Source organism: Heloderma suspectum, chromosome 2 (assembly GCF_057233095.1).
Source record: "Heloderma suspectum isolate Gila_16-S chromosome 2, 16-S_ref, whole genome shotgun sequence".
Taxonomy (NCBI): domain Eukaryota; kingdom Metazoa; phylum Chordata; class Lepidosauria; order Squamata; family Helodermatidae; genus Heloderma; species Heloderma suspectum.
The window spans coordinates 97,699,170-97,713,770 of NC_139459.1; the positions used below are offsets into that span (position 1 = coordinate 97,699,170).

Sequence of the window (14,601 nt, forward strand, 5' to 3'; positions counted from 1 at the left end):
AGCAGCCCCAAACTATGAATCCAATGCTTTAGAGCGAGAGCAACACTGTATAGAACTAACTGAACACCAAAATGATGAGCAGATAAATTGCCCACTGACAGCACCTCATCCTATCAGGACTGAGCTTCAGTTTATTGGCCCTTGTTTAGTCAATTACTGATTCCAGGCATGAATTTAACACCTCCACTGTCTTACTTGGATCAGATTTAAGAGACAGAGGCCCTGTTCAGACATCACACTAAGCCATGATTGTTAGGAGTTTTAAGCTAACCATGTTGGCTTAGCATGATGTCTGAACAGGCATCTGTCCCAATCATGGTGGTTTATTAGCCACCGACTAACCACGTTCACTAACCACTTGCTGCAAGATGGTTAGTGGGCTCTATCATGGCTTAATGTGATGTTGGAACAGCCTCTGTGGTTAATTGACAGCTGCCACAGAGCTCTGCGGCAAGAGCAACCAAAGAAGGAGTACCCACTGAACACTAAAATGGCCGACAGCACCAAGCACCAAAATGGCTGACAGTGCAAAGGCCACTGGGATGCATGGCCTCTCTGGAGGATTACAGGTTCCTGCAGGAGGGAGGGTGGTTAGAGAATGGTTAGTCTAACCATGTTGCAGAACATGGTTGCCTCCACATGTGGCAGTAGCATTCGCAGTGGTTAGTAGGAACCACCATGCGCCATGGTTAGCTTAACCACCGTTCCCCAATGTGCATCTGAACAGGGCCAGAGTTGTGTGCTATCAGAAAGAAAACCATGGTCAATGCTATTGAAAGTTTCAGAGAAGTCCAGGAGACTTTGCAGCGTTGTACTTCCCTGTCATTCTCCCATAAAAGGTCATGCATCCAGGCAATTAACATAGTTTCTGTATCAAAACCAGGCCTGAAACAAGACTGAAATGGTGTATAACTGTAGCTGTACGTAGGTGCAAGCTGGAGAATATTTTTATTTCTAGAGCAATAATTTGATTGGAAAGAAAAATATCATAGAATCATAGAATAGTAGGGTTGGAAGGGGCCTATAAGACCATCGAGTCCAACCCCCCGCACAATGAGGAAATCTAAGTCAAAGCAGCCCTGACAGATGGCTGTCCAGCTTCATCTTGAATGCCTCCAGTGTGGGAGAGCCCACTACCTCCTTAGGTAATTGGTTCCATTGTCGTATTGCCCTAACAGTCAGGAAGTTTTTCCTGATGTTCAGCCAGAATCTGGCTTCCTGTCACTTGAGCCCATTATTCCGTGTCCTGCACTCTGGGATGATCGAGAAGAGATGCTGGCCTTCCTCTCTGTGACAGCCTTTCAAGTACTTGAAGAGCGCTATCGTACCTTCCCTCAGTCTTCTCTTTTCAAAGCTAAACATGCCTAGTTCTTTCAGTCTCTCTTCATAGGGCTTTGTTTCCAGTCCCCTGATCATCTTTGTTGCCTTCCTCTGAACCCTCTCCAGCTTGTCTGCATCCTTCTTAAAGTGTGGTGCCCAACTTTAAACATTTATTGTAGGCTATACATTAAATAAAACCTTTAAATGCTTTTGTCATCTTACAAAAAGCCTCTCTTGTGTTTATTCAGGTGGGCTACTATAACACATTTTATGTGGGCTGTCCTTGAAGTCAGTCAAGGAACTTCTTTTGGTCCAGAACACAACTGCCAGGGTTCTATCTGGGGCTTGGAAGATTATTTTGATATTATTTTATTTATGTATTCTTGGCAATACCATAAACTGTATTATTCCATGGCAATAACATGGCGATATACACTAATATGATGTATTATTATTATACTGTCATGCAATAAAAACAATTAAACACCAACAAAATACACAGAAGGATGAGCAAATACAATAAAACAGACAGATCGCATGAGCCACTCAAAATGCCTAGGCTAACAAAAAAGTTTTGATATGGAACCAAAAAGGCTGCCAGGTCATCACAAGTCTCACCACAGCTGGAACTGGATACATTCCACAGTCAGGGCACTACAACAGAGAAGGCCTCTCCCTTGTTGCCACATAATGCATCATATGGTACTTGGAGAAGAAAATTCCCTGATGAGCTTAAGACACAGGCAGGCTGATATACAGGAGAGGTGCTCCTTCAGATATTTCATTCCAAGCCATTTACAGTTTTAAATGTAAGCACTGGCATCTTGAGTTTGGCTTGGAAGAAATAGGCAGCCAGCACAACTCCAGAATTCATGTAATGCAATTCCACTTGGCTATACCAGCTACAATTCTGACCACCCCATTCTGCGCTAGCAGAGTCATTTTCAAGGACAGCTCCATGTAAAATGTGTTACAACAGGGAGGTTTCCAGAGCATGAACCACTCTGGCCAAGCTGTCCCAGGAACAGTTGCAGCTGGCAAACCAGCCAAAGCTGGTAAATGGCACTTCTACCAACCAAGGCTACCCAGGCCTCAAGTGACAAGGTTGAAGCAAGGAGTACACCCAACTATGCATCTCCTCTTTCACAGAGTGCAATCCCTCCTAGAAGAGGTTGCACAGCCAGACCCTAGACATGAGAACCACCTACTTATAGGATCTCTGTCTTGTCAAGATTCATCTTCACATTTCTTGGTTCTCATCCAGACCATTACCAAATTCAGCACTGGTTCAGCACCTGCACAGTCTCTCCTGACTCAGATAACAAAGAAAAATAGCGCTCTATGTCAATGGCATACTGCTAACACCTCACTCCAGACTTCTGGGTTGAGATGGCGGCATAGTCAGTTCACTCCTGTTTCTCTCCTGATTATCAGCTTTTAAAACTTTCAGGCCTGCCGTACTATCAGGTTATTTTGTTATTTGCTTTGTCTTGGGTTTTCCTTTAGTTTCTATATAATTGCTTGCTGTGTTTTTAGGGAGAGTGTGATTATGGCAATGCCTAGACTTAAGAAAAGTACAGGAACACCGCCCCGAACCCCGCGATCCTCCTGCTGCCAAGTCTGTCAAGACCTCCAAATATCAGTCTGATAGAGAAGAAGATTTGAGTGCTTTCAACATCAAAGAAGCACAACATCGCAATAGCAATTTAAGGGAGCAACAGAGAAGCAAGAGAGAACTTTAGGGCGAGTTACTAAGGTTAGCCTTTAACCCTTTCACTGCAGGGGAACAAGATTTATTTCTTATTTCTGAGTAAACATGCACAGAAGGAGGGGATCTGTTAAAGATTAAAAGCTGGCTAGCTAAGGTGATTGCGTGTCCCCACTAATGTGGGGATAATGTGAGGGGTCGCTGCTGCACTCCTGGGGATTTTCTCAATGGGAATGGGAAAAACTACTTCCACTGGGGAAACAAGAGGGAATGGGGTGTCCCACCCCCTTGACCACATCAGTGCCAGATCACAGAGGCATGCCCAGGATTCAACGTGGGGGAGCCGCTTTCAGTAAAAAAAAAGTCAGAGTAAAAGGTGTTTCAGAAAATGCAGCTTTTCAAGAGGGGAACAGCTGGTTGGCAGCGGATTGGTGACGGCATCATCTGTCGCAAAGGAATTCAGACTGCTCTAACTTCACACTAAATCACTCATGAAGACAGCCCCCAAGTTAAAAGAGCTTAAGGCCGATGTGGCGTTTTTACATGAAACTCACCTGATGGAAGAAAATGATTATTTGGCTGAGAAGGGCTGGGATGGTGAGATTCCTGTAACAGATACTTCAACACGGTCTAAAAGGGTTTAATCCATAAACGATGTTCTTTTTTTACTGCAACACATGATTATTGATCCTGAAGGTTGTTTTTTAATTTTGGTTGGAAAATACACGGATAAAGTTATTGCCATGATTAATGTATATTGGCCAAATACAGATTCTCCTGCTTTGTTTCACAAATGTTTTAGTAAACTGGTTGATACAGCTTATAATTATTTGATTGTGGGTGGGGACTTTAATGAGATCTTAGATCCCTTGTTGGATAGGAGTATGCCCGCCCCTAAGAGCCAAATGGCGGTGAGTCTTACACTCCAGGCTTATATTGTTGAACTTGGTCTGACCGATGTCTGGAGAACCTTACATCTAGGTGAGAGACAGTATACTTTTATTTCACCAGTATATCATAATTGTTTTTGACTAGATTATTTTTTGGTCTCTACTTCTTTTCTGCAGCAGATAAAGGCTTGTAAGGTTGATACATTGGTAGTTTCAGATCATGCCCCAGTGTGTTTAGAATTACAGTTTTCAGATTTGCCCAGGCCTCACAGTCTCTGGAATCTTAATGTTTCTCTTTTTAACTATGACATATTTAAATCTCAAATTTCTGCTGAATTGTCCAAGTATTTGAATATCAACGAGAGTACTGTGGGTTCTTGTGCCACTGACTGGGAGGCCAGTATTTTATAAGGGGTTGAATTATAGCCTATGCTTTCTACAAGAAAAAACTTAGAAAAGCACAGTGAGTGTTTTTAAATAAGCACAACTGTATCAGCTGATAGTAAGAATATTGTTATAAGCTGAATAATATTCTTTTGCAGCAGGTGGAATTTGCCTTAACCTGTTTGCGAAAGGCATATTGGGAAAACGGAGAATGTCCAGGGAAAATTTTGGCACATCGTCTTAAACATCAAAAGCATCAAAATGTTTTCTCTGCTATTAAAGATGAGAATAGCATGATACATACTCTCCCATAGATATACATTCACAATTGTTAAGGTTTTATACAGAGTTGTATAGTAAAGGTAGTGAGATATTAGAAGAGGATGTGAATGCTTTTTTTGCTCGGGTTGCGCTCCCATGCTTACACTGCCATAAGGAAGTATCTTATGGCTCCACTGAAATTGGAAGAGATTATGAAAGCAATTATGGATATGAACACTGGGAAATCCCCTGGTCCAGATGGCTTTCTAACTGAGTGGTACAAAATGTTTTCTAGCCTTTTAGCTCCAAAGCTTTATTGTCTTTATAAATATATATTTGAATCGGGTTTCTTTCTTCACTGCTAAATTATGCTTATAGTACAGTTATCCCTAAGCCCGGCAAGGACCATACTTATTGTGCTATCAACCTATTTTGCTAATAAATATTGATATTAAAAATTCTAACTGCAATTTTAGCCGGTAAGACTGCAACAAGTCATTACAACGTTGTTCTAACCAGATCAGGTGGGATTCATTAAAACACGCAGAGAGGGGGCTGATAATTTGAGACCAATTGTTGATTCGGTAGCTTTAAATTCAGAAAGAACTGACCAGGCAGCCAATGTCTCTTTGGATGGTGAAAAGGCCTTTGACAAAATTCATTGTAAATGTATGCTTGCTACATTGAGTAATTTTGGTCTTCCAGTGGAATTTTTGAAATGGGTTAGAATTTTATATTCAACCCCAACAGCTAGAGTTATGACTAATGGTTGGTTTTCAGCTTATTTCCTGCTTGGGTGAGGCATTAGACAAGGATGTCCACTTTCCCCATTGATATTTGATTTATGTTTGGAACCCCTGGCATGTGCGATTAGACAGAATAGTAGTATTCATGGTTTTGTGTATGCTGGTTCAGAATTTAAAATTATTCTTTATGCTGATGATCTTTTATTGTTTATTTAAAACCTCTAGTCATTTATTCCAGCTTTGATGGAATTGATTAATATTTTGGTGATCTGTCTGGTTATTCAATTAATTAGTCAAAGTCTGAATTGATGCCAATTGGAGATAATATTGGAGAACTAGTGTGGTGTAGCGGCTATAGTATTGGACTGGGAGTCCAATCACATAGCCTATCACGGCTGACTGACTGCAGGGACGCAAACGGCGGCGGCTATGGCCGCCGCCATTTGCGTCCCGGCAGGACAGGATTCGCGGCCGGAGGGACGGGGCGCCTCCCCCCTGGCCAGAATTTCGGGGGGGAGGGATGGGGCGCCTCCCCCCTGGCCAGAATTTCAGGGGGAGGGACGGAGCGCCACCCGCCCACCGCGAATCAACTTTCAGGTTCAGGTAAGTGACTTTCGTACATCCCTACTGTTAGGGAGGTGTGGCGCATAATATCATGTCAATTACAGTTTGATCCATTTTCTCATGCTAAATTGACTTTATGGAGAAATACAGATTTAAAAATTGGAAAGAAAATGTTTTTGTGGAGGACATGGATGGATAGGATGATTTTCACTTTGAATCAATTATTGGGTCCGGATAATGAGTATCTGTCATTTTCTGATTTACATGGTAAATACGATTTACCTGCTACGTCTGAACAACAACACTTGCAATTGTAACACTTGTTGGAATAGGTTTGGTCCGACCGCTATTACAGCTTCAGAGCCCCTATTGTTATTGGAAACACGTATAGCAGCTGACCAGTCTTATCAACCCACAATTCATGTATATAAATACTTATTACCAGTAAATAAATATGATACTCAGGGTCTACGATAGGAATAGAATAGAGAATTGGAGCACTCTATTTTGCCTAACCAATGGATCGTTGTTTTACCATCTGTACCTGAAGTATCTATGGATCTTTGTTGTTGTTTATTCGTTCAGTCGCTTCTGACTCTTCGTGACTTCATGGACCAGCCCACGCCAGAGCTTCCTGTCAGCAGTCGCCACCCCCAGCACCCCCAAGGTCGAGTCCGTCACCTCCAGAATATCATCCATCCATCTTGCCCTTGGTCGGCCCCTCTTCCTTTTGCCTTCCACTTTCCCTAGCATCAGCATCTTCTCCAGGGTATCCTGTCTTCTCATTATGTGGCCAAACCCAAAGTACTTCAGCTTTGCCTTTAATATCACTCCCTCAAGTGAGCAGTCTGGCTTTATTTCCTGGAGTATGGACTGGTTTGATCTTCTTGCAGTCCAAGGCACTCTCAGAATTTTCCTTATTCAGCAAAAATCTTGTTTCAGGTTTGCTGGACTCCACAACCTTTTTTTAAAATAAGGGTTTCTCTAATTTGCATAATTATTGGAGATGTAATACATCTAATGCTTCTCTTATCCATATGTTTTGGCAATGCCCAATAGTTGCCTCCTTTGGGAAGGAGGTCATAATACAGATAAACTTTGTATTGGAACACTCTTTAATATTGAATGATGTGCATGTCTTCCTAAACTATTTACCAGTTTCTTGGAAGTTAATGTATGGTCAGCGCAAATGGATTTTCCAAGCCCTTATGACAGCCAAAGGACCGATATTACAACACTGGAAGGATAAATGTTCACTTCCTATAATGGAATGGATTGAGGACCTAACAACACTATCAACATTTGAACAGGTGGTATACTGCCATATATGGATAAATATATGAATATTTCGTCTGCTTTTCTTGAAGCTTATACATAATCTCCTGTTGTTGTTGTTGTTGTTTTAGAATGCTGTATTTGATGGAATCTTGATATTTCTATGCATGTAATTTCTTGTTCTGTTTTTTCTTTTCATGATTTGCTTTTTGTTTTCTTTTGTAAAATTCACAATAAAAAGAAAAAAGATTAATTTAAAAAAGTACCTCACTCCATATCCTTTGATGAATTTATACAGAGGCTTTGTACAGACACCATGGGGGTTAGGATGAACGATTTGGGACCGCACAGCACAAATGCCATGGGGTTGAACAGAATGCTGCCCCCCCGCCCCGGCTAATTTCTGAAACCAATCCAATAGGTAGAAATGAAATGACCATATCACTGTGCCTTCCACACCCAATGTCAGGACTGATTCTGAGCTCAGGGAGATAGTTAGCAGCTCAGGTTCAGAAGAGGAGCAGCCAGAACTGGGGGAGGTTTTTTCACTGGCCAGTTCAGATATGGATAGGTGTGCTTCTCTGGTTACCAGCTCCCCGATGGCTGGGCATGAAACCTCACCCCCCTCTGTGAGAAACAGCGAGCAGGAGGAGGAGGAGGAGATTGAGGTCTGTGACCTAAAGGACGCCAGGTGGACACGCAGAGCTAAGAGGGAAACGTCAGGGGAGGAGCTTAGACGTTCGAACTGGTTAGCAGTGATAGGCTACGCAGGGAAGCAGCAGGCAAGGGGCAGAATCTCCCTCTCTAAATTAGCCTAGTGAGACAGCTGCCTTTTCAAATTGCGGGCAACTCTCATTTATTCCCATTTGAATCCCCTGGAGGCATTCCTCTGTAGCCAGAGAGTCTTCGAGTATTTGCATCTGTAATGAACCTGAGAATAATAAATTAAAGGTGTGAGACTGAAGCTTCTCTTTTTGTGTGTTGTGAGTGCTGGAGGAAAGGGGGGGCAAGGGAATTCTGACACGCAACCCACAGAGTCAGTTTAGCCAGATTCCACTGAGGGGTCAAGGAGTATCAACAGGGTCACGCTCCCCATGTCTCTCTCCTGACAAAGGACATCTATCAGGGCAACTAAGGAAGCAATCCTACTGGGATAGGCGGCTGCCTCTGAACTCGGAGGTGACCACCTATCCAATGCAAGGCAGGAGAAGCACAGAGGGGATCATCCCCGCTGCACTTCAGCCCCCCTGCATTTGTGGCTAGACAGCCCATTTCGGCTGTCTAATTGTGGGAAGTTGGAGCATGGGAAGTGGTAGCCTGATGACACGTTGGATGTGTCGTACCGGATTTCTGACTTCCCCACCCCAGCACACCCCCAGGAATGCCCCATTTTCACCACTCCGCTCTCCTCTTCTGAGCGTGGAGTGCGGGGCTGTTCCACGCTGCCTGCAAGGCAGCGCAGGAGGTGGCAAAGGTTGGTTCTCAGGGAACCGACTTATCCTATGGCTGTCTAGCCGCTGACTAGCGGCCATAGGAGTGTGCCCTAAGAGTGTTTCAGTACCAAGCCTAAGTCTGACATCAGATTGAAATAGGTTTAGATAATCCACTTCCTCCAAAAGTATCTAGAATTGAGTCGCCACCATTCAAATGTTATGCCTGTGTGTGAATACCCAAGAGTATCAGCAGTGGGAAAGGCAAGACCAATGGTGTGACAGAAAGTTGTGAGCATGCTCTCCACAAACCAACAATGAGAAAATTCACACAATAGTAAGGAAGTCATACTTGGGCATTCTTGCATCTGTAACAACCATTGCTCTGTTCAGTTCCATTTTCACATCCAGAGGCTGCAAGACATGCTGAGATGACAATCGTAAACTACGAGCCTCTTCCCAGTTTTCATCTAAAGATAGGAAAGATTTTATTACAAGTAACCTTCAAAAACTATTGATTATATTACAATGCAAGAGAGAGACTCACTTATTCAACCTTTCATGTCCAATTTTTTTCTAGAGCTTGGGTATATTAAAGCTCATACTTTAAGAGATAAAGAGCCACTTTGCATATTATCTGGTGGCACAGTGCTACTGGTGAACCCAAACTGCACAGGCGCATCTAAACACTCACATGAAAGGGTGTGCACATAACTGAGGTTGATTTTAATGAAGTCTTTGTGGTCTATATTCTCCACAACTATGTCAACAACAGCCCCATTTACACCTCAGCGTAGGAGGTTAAATGCCCTTTTGCCTGTGTCTTGACTCACATGAGTCAATAGGTGGATAAAACCATTTTGCTGACTCTTCAGTCTTTGTTCAGATCAAAACATGACTCTTGGTAGAAGTCAGTTGCCAACTATTGCTGGAATTCAAACTTGTCCACTTCTATTGTCCTTCCTAATCAGTATGTAAGACAGAGCAAATCTTGTCTTGCTTAACCATTGGTCTTTTTTCTTTCATGCACATACCATTATCGTGTGTGTGTTTAAGCTTGATAACTATATATAGGACATCAAATGAAAAAACAAATTCCCACACAGCCCACAACATGCACTGAGTGACACTGAAAATGCTGTTGGAATTGGACTAATGCTAAATTGCCAAAACTGCTCTACTTAAAATAAAATTAAAAAAAACTATGTAGAATCAATTTGTAGGGGGTACTTACTATGACCACTGTAAAGGAGCTGTATGCTGCTGAGCTGAATGTCAAACTTATCATATGCTCTTGACATAATATCTGCAAGAGCACTTTCACCAACTATGATATCTGACAAGGTAGACCGACTTTTACTAATCATCTTAAACAGAACAAAATTAATAGTACTAATCAGTCATAATGTTTTAAAATCCATACTCAAATATTCATTACAAGTAAAGCATATTTTGAAACTCTTTCCTACAAAAACAAAAATTGCATGATTTTTTCAGACTAATCTGTTGATCTAATGAAACATCCTATCTTCAATTATTAGCACAGGTTATCAAAAGGAAAGTTTAGGGAAAACAATGAACCTTTAAGAAACATGCCTGACTAGATCAAGTTCTCTCTCTCTGATTGTTTTCTGCATCTGAAACAATAACAATGTGAAAAATTCCAGAGGAGTAACCATGTTAAGTCTGTGGCAGTGAAAAACAACACCCAGCTGGTACCCAGTACACTAACACATGAAGCACGCCACAGGTTTTCAGGAGCCATTGGTCAGATGAATCTGACAAAGTGGGCTCTTTCATATGTCAGAACAACCCACTTAAAAAACAAAACAAAACCCGAGTTGTTGTGAACTAAGCAAGAATGAGCAAGTGTAGTGGCTCCTACGGCCTCATCACTCTGTCCCTGGGTTGTTTAGCGTTGTGAGAGAACCAGGAATTCTGGCTGTTGCAGGACAGACAATCCAGAGCTGGAAGCCAGAATTAAACTCTAGGTGCAAAGGGTTGCAAACCTCTCCCCAAGAGAGGTAGGGCGAGGAATTCCAAACTATTGTAGTGTAGTGTAGTATCTTCAAACAAAGTATAGTGGTATCTCCAAACTATGAGTGGAGATAACAGCACAATTCCTCTGCACTGCTGCTGCTTCCCTGCATGCAGACTTTCCCACACAGCAAAGCCAAACTGGCCGAGTTCCCTTTGCTCCTCTGACAGAGGAGCTCTTACAACTTGGTTGGCTCAGTTTCACTGCATACAGGGCTTCCCTGGATCAGGAAAGCCTGTATGAAGCAGAGCCTGGTTCCTCACCCAAGCACCAGGTGGAGGATCCAGCCAGTACTTTGGCCAGGGAGCAAATGATGCCAGATGCGCACTGACGTCATATGGAACAGGGAGAGCTGGGTGGAGGGGCATCCAGTCATCATCCCCCCGCCCGCCCGCCCCCCCCCCACACACACTTTTTTGGCTCTGCAGGCTGTAATAAATACTAAACAATTTGATGATATTTGAGAGTTTTACCTTTAAGTGACCAAGATCCAGAAGTAATTTATTTGACATTGGTTCATAGAATCCATTTTGTGGAACAATGATATAGGAAGCCATTAGATTTATTTTTAAATCTAGAACCTTCTGTGTTTCTATAACATACACTAACCCTAGAAAAATATTAGAATGAAAAGATTTATTAAGAAGGCCCACAAAAACACTGTATCTAAATTGATTTATGAGAGAACAAGTTTAAGCAAAACAAAAACCTTCTACACAGTTAAAGAGCATTCCATTACATTCAGGTGCATGTAATGATATTCTATGTATGAATGTATGAATGATATTCTAAGGCCATTTCACATGACAATCTTCCACACTAATATAATCTACATGCAGATAAAATTGTGTACGCTATGATGTACAAAGCAAACATGTTTATTGTGCTTTGGATATGTGGAATCTATTATTTTACAAAACCTTATTCAAAGTTCACCTGTAGCTGTTTTTTCACGAAATTCTTCCAACTTTGTTAAAGTTGCTGATGTTAGTTGCTCTAAATGAACATCACTTGGGGGTCGGAAGAAGTCCACTAAGCTATTCACAGTCATCTGAAAAAGTATAAAAGGACAGGGAAGTATACTGTCAATGTAGCGTATATTTTTTTAAAAAAAAAAACTTATAGAACAGCATGTTTCTACTTACTGCATCATATATTATTTCCAAAGGCTGTGATTCTATTCTTAGTTTCTGATTGGCACTCTCATCTAAGGGATTGGTCTCAAACATTATGGTGAAGAGTGATGTATTGTGCTGTGAATGAACTGTGTGAGAGGATAGCAAACAGGGTATGGTGTTTTTTTGAGCCATGCCATTTACTTCAAATGCACTTACACTTGATTCAAATCTGCATAAAACAGAATATAAAATTATGTGAGTATATATACAGAAAATTCTAACATCCTAAAAAGTTGTTTCAGTGTTTTTTTAAAAAGTTGGACTCTGTACTCCCATGATTTAATGAGTAGCAGGTAACGTATGAAACATCTTAGACCTGTCTTTCCAATTAACGTTTCTAGCATAAAAGTACGTATCACAACACAAATAGAATCAAAGGAAAAAAAATTCTGTGCGTGGGCATCTTTGCCACCAGCCAGCTCCCAAGTCCATCTGAAACTCCTTCTACTTTCTCCCTCTGGAGGGAATAGCCTGGAAATTGGTCTATGACATCAACTGCCAGGGTCCAAAAGACTGCCACAAATACCTCTATATATCCCTAATACACTGAAGTTTTTATGAACTCAACGTAAGCCAATTTGCAAGTCAATGTTGGCTGAAAGGCAGGGAATAAACATAATCGCATTTTTTAAAAAATCAATTGTTATTTCATATTAATTGAATGTAATTAATAATTATAATTAAATAATATACGTTGTGTTGGCTCCATACACAGCAGGCATAACAAGTAGCATGTAGAAATCAACCACTGAAAGAAAACAGAGTACCTCCTGCTTATTTAGAGGCCTTAAAGGGCTTCCTATGTAAGTAAATTTGGCTGGGAAAGGATTGCAAACAGCTCTGCCTAGGTGAGGGCTTACGGGAAGAATGCAGTACCTTGTGCTTGGATGTGCTATTTGCATCTAACTCTGCCTTGTCCATCTGCTGTCCCTTTCAAATTTAGCAAGGACTAGGCTAAGGTGGACCTCGACACCAGCGACAATGCTGAAGCTATTTTCGTACATCTACATGGAAAAAGATCTGTCTGATCCCAAGATACAGAGGATCATAAACTGAGTATGACTGTTGAATTTTCTGTATAAAACGTATTTGACTAAAACAATTGTAATGGGTGAAGAAAATATGGGATAAGCCTCCATGGAGGGCAAATAATAGTGTAAGTTTAAGTAATAAAGCTGAACTGTGTTGCATTTGTTACCTAATGTAAATGCTTCACAGTTCAAAAGGAAGGTACGTTTTTTACAAGTGGGGAAGACACATGAGGCTAAGCCAAGTTTACTGATCCTGGCAGTTCCACTGTCTTGATCTTCCAGTGACAGCGAAGCTAGGAACATAAGGACACAGTGGCAGCTGCCATAAGACCCAACAGTCACTGCAGACTATGAGTCCTGACAGTCTGAGCATGGGCTGCCTCAGCAGTGCGATGAACAACCATCACTGTTCTGTTGTTTGGCAGGAATCCCCTGCCTGCGATGGGGTCTAGGACTACATCTATACATTGGAGCTTGTTGGTAGGTATAAAGCATAAGGTAGGTATAAGGCATTTTCCAGAAGATAGAATAGAATGTGGCTGAGGGGTGGTCAAGGAGGAGGTGCTGCGACAGGACCATGAGGAGCCAGTTAGTGATGTACGGTTAGGTGCTGCAAGAGGTGGGCAGCAACCACAGTCATAATTTGGTAAAGGCCCTTATGGCCTTAGCAAGACTGAACAGGAGGACCTGAAACGGGAAGCAGCAGTTCCCGAGGGCAAACCGAAGAAAATAGCAGTGTGTAGCCAGATATCAATGTGAAAGCAGACTTCTTTGAGACTGATAGACGCTCCTCATTGCAGCAGGGTGAGAATATAGGCAAGGGTCACCATCCTGTACTTCCTGAGCTTAATAAAGGTATTTAAATTGTTTTTAGATATATGTTTAGATTCTGTGTGTGCTGTCTGTTTATATGTTTTATGTAAATGGTTTTGCACTTTAGATAATGTATTTTTAATCGTTTTTAATCTCTGTGAATTGCCCAGAGAGCTTCAGCTGTGGAATGGTATAGAAATATAAACAACAACAACAACAACAAATTTCAAAGATCCAAGATAGCAGGAAGACCCTCATCTCTCCCCCACCCCCCAGCACCATGAAGTACCCTGAGGTGAACCTCAGCGCTACGGAACTAATAATCACAGGCTCCACGGCTCCCTTCAAGAGAAGATGCACTGACAGTGCGATCAAATCCTTCTAAAGGAAGAGCAATTAACTCTTAGCACATAATCAACTCAGATGATTATGTGGTAAGAAGGGACCCCAGACAAGCAGCCCTATTTTTTTGTGCCTGGCAGGTAAAGGTCTGACAATGTCTGCATAAGTCTGCAAGATGCCCTTCTCCAACACAGAGGAGACACTGGGTGCAGCCATCAGTTGATAGAAGCTTAACCCTGCAAGGCAAACACTTACTGATGAATGCTACCTTCTGTGCCATAGGCTTAGGAAGAAGGCAATGAAAACGCCAGAGACATGCTGAGGGACAAAGGCGAGAAAAGGAACACAAACCAGAAGGATTGGAATACGTAGAAAGAAAGAAAAAATAAAGGAGCAAATAAAATAATTTAAGAAGGACTGAGTATGCCTTTCATGGGGGGGGGGAGGTATTCTAGCAATGCACCAACTTTCCTTCAGTTGCTCTTGCTATGGCATTCGAAAAACAACTGAGTGGGAAGGCGAGAGCCACACCCCCTTCAGCATGTGTGTGGAAGTTGGGGGCAAAGTTTGAGGGTGAAGCTCTAGTCTATCTTTAGAAGTTTCCAAAAGGAAGCTCTGCCT

General features: G+C 42.0%; 1 protein-coding gene across 7 annotated transcripts in view; it reads right to left on the reverse strand.

Moving 5' to 3' along the window:
• The window catches only part of VPS13A (vacuolar protein sorting 13 homolog A), a 254,743-nt gene that overhangs the window by 161,160 nt on the left and 78,982 nt on the right, over positions 1–14,601 (reverse strand). For 5 of the 7 annotated variants that reach the window (XM_084834257.1, XM_084834259.1, XM_084834258.1 and 2 more), the window contains 5 exons: positions 11,762–11,963; positions 11,553–11,667; positions 11,090–11,226; positions 9,813–9,945; positions 8,931–9,048 (listed from right to left, as the gene is read on the reverse strand). In XM_084834257.1, coding sequence (XP_084690383.1) covers positions 8,931–9,048; positions 9,813–9,945; positions 11,090–11,226; positions 11,553–11,667; positions 11,762–11,963 — 705 coding nt within the window. The remainder of the gene's footprint in view (positions 1–8,930; positions 9,049–9,812; positions 9,946–11,089; positions 11,227–11,552; positions 11,668–11,761; positions 11,964–14,601) is intronic. The other 2 variants (XM_084834262.1, XM_084834263.1) reach the window with 2 other exon arrangements.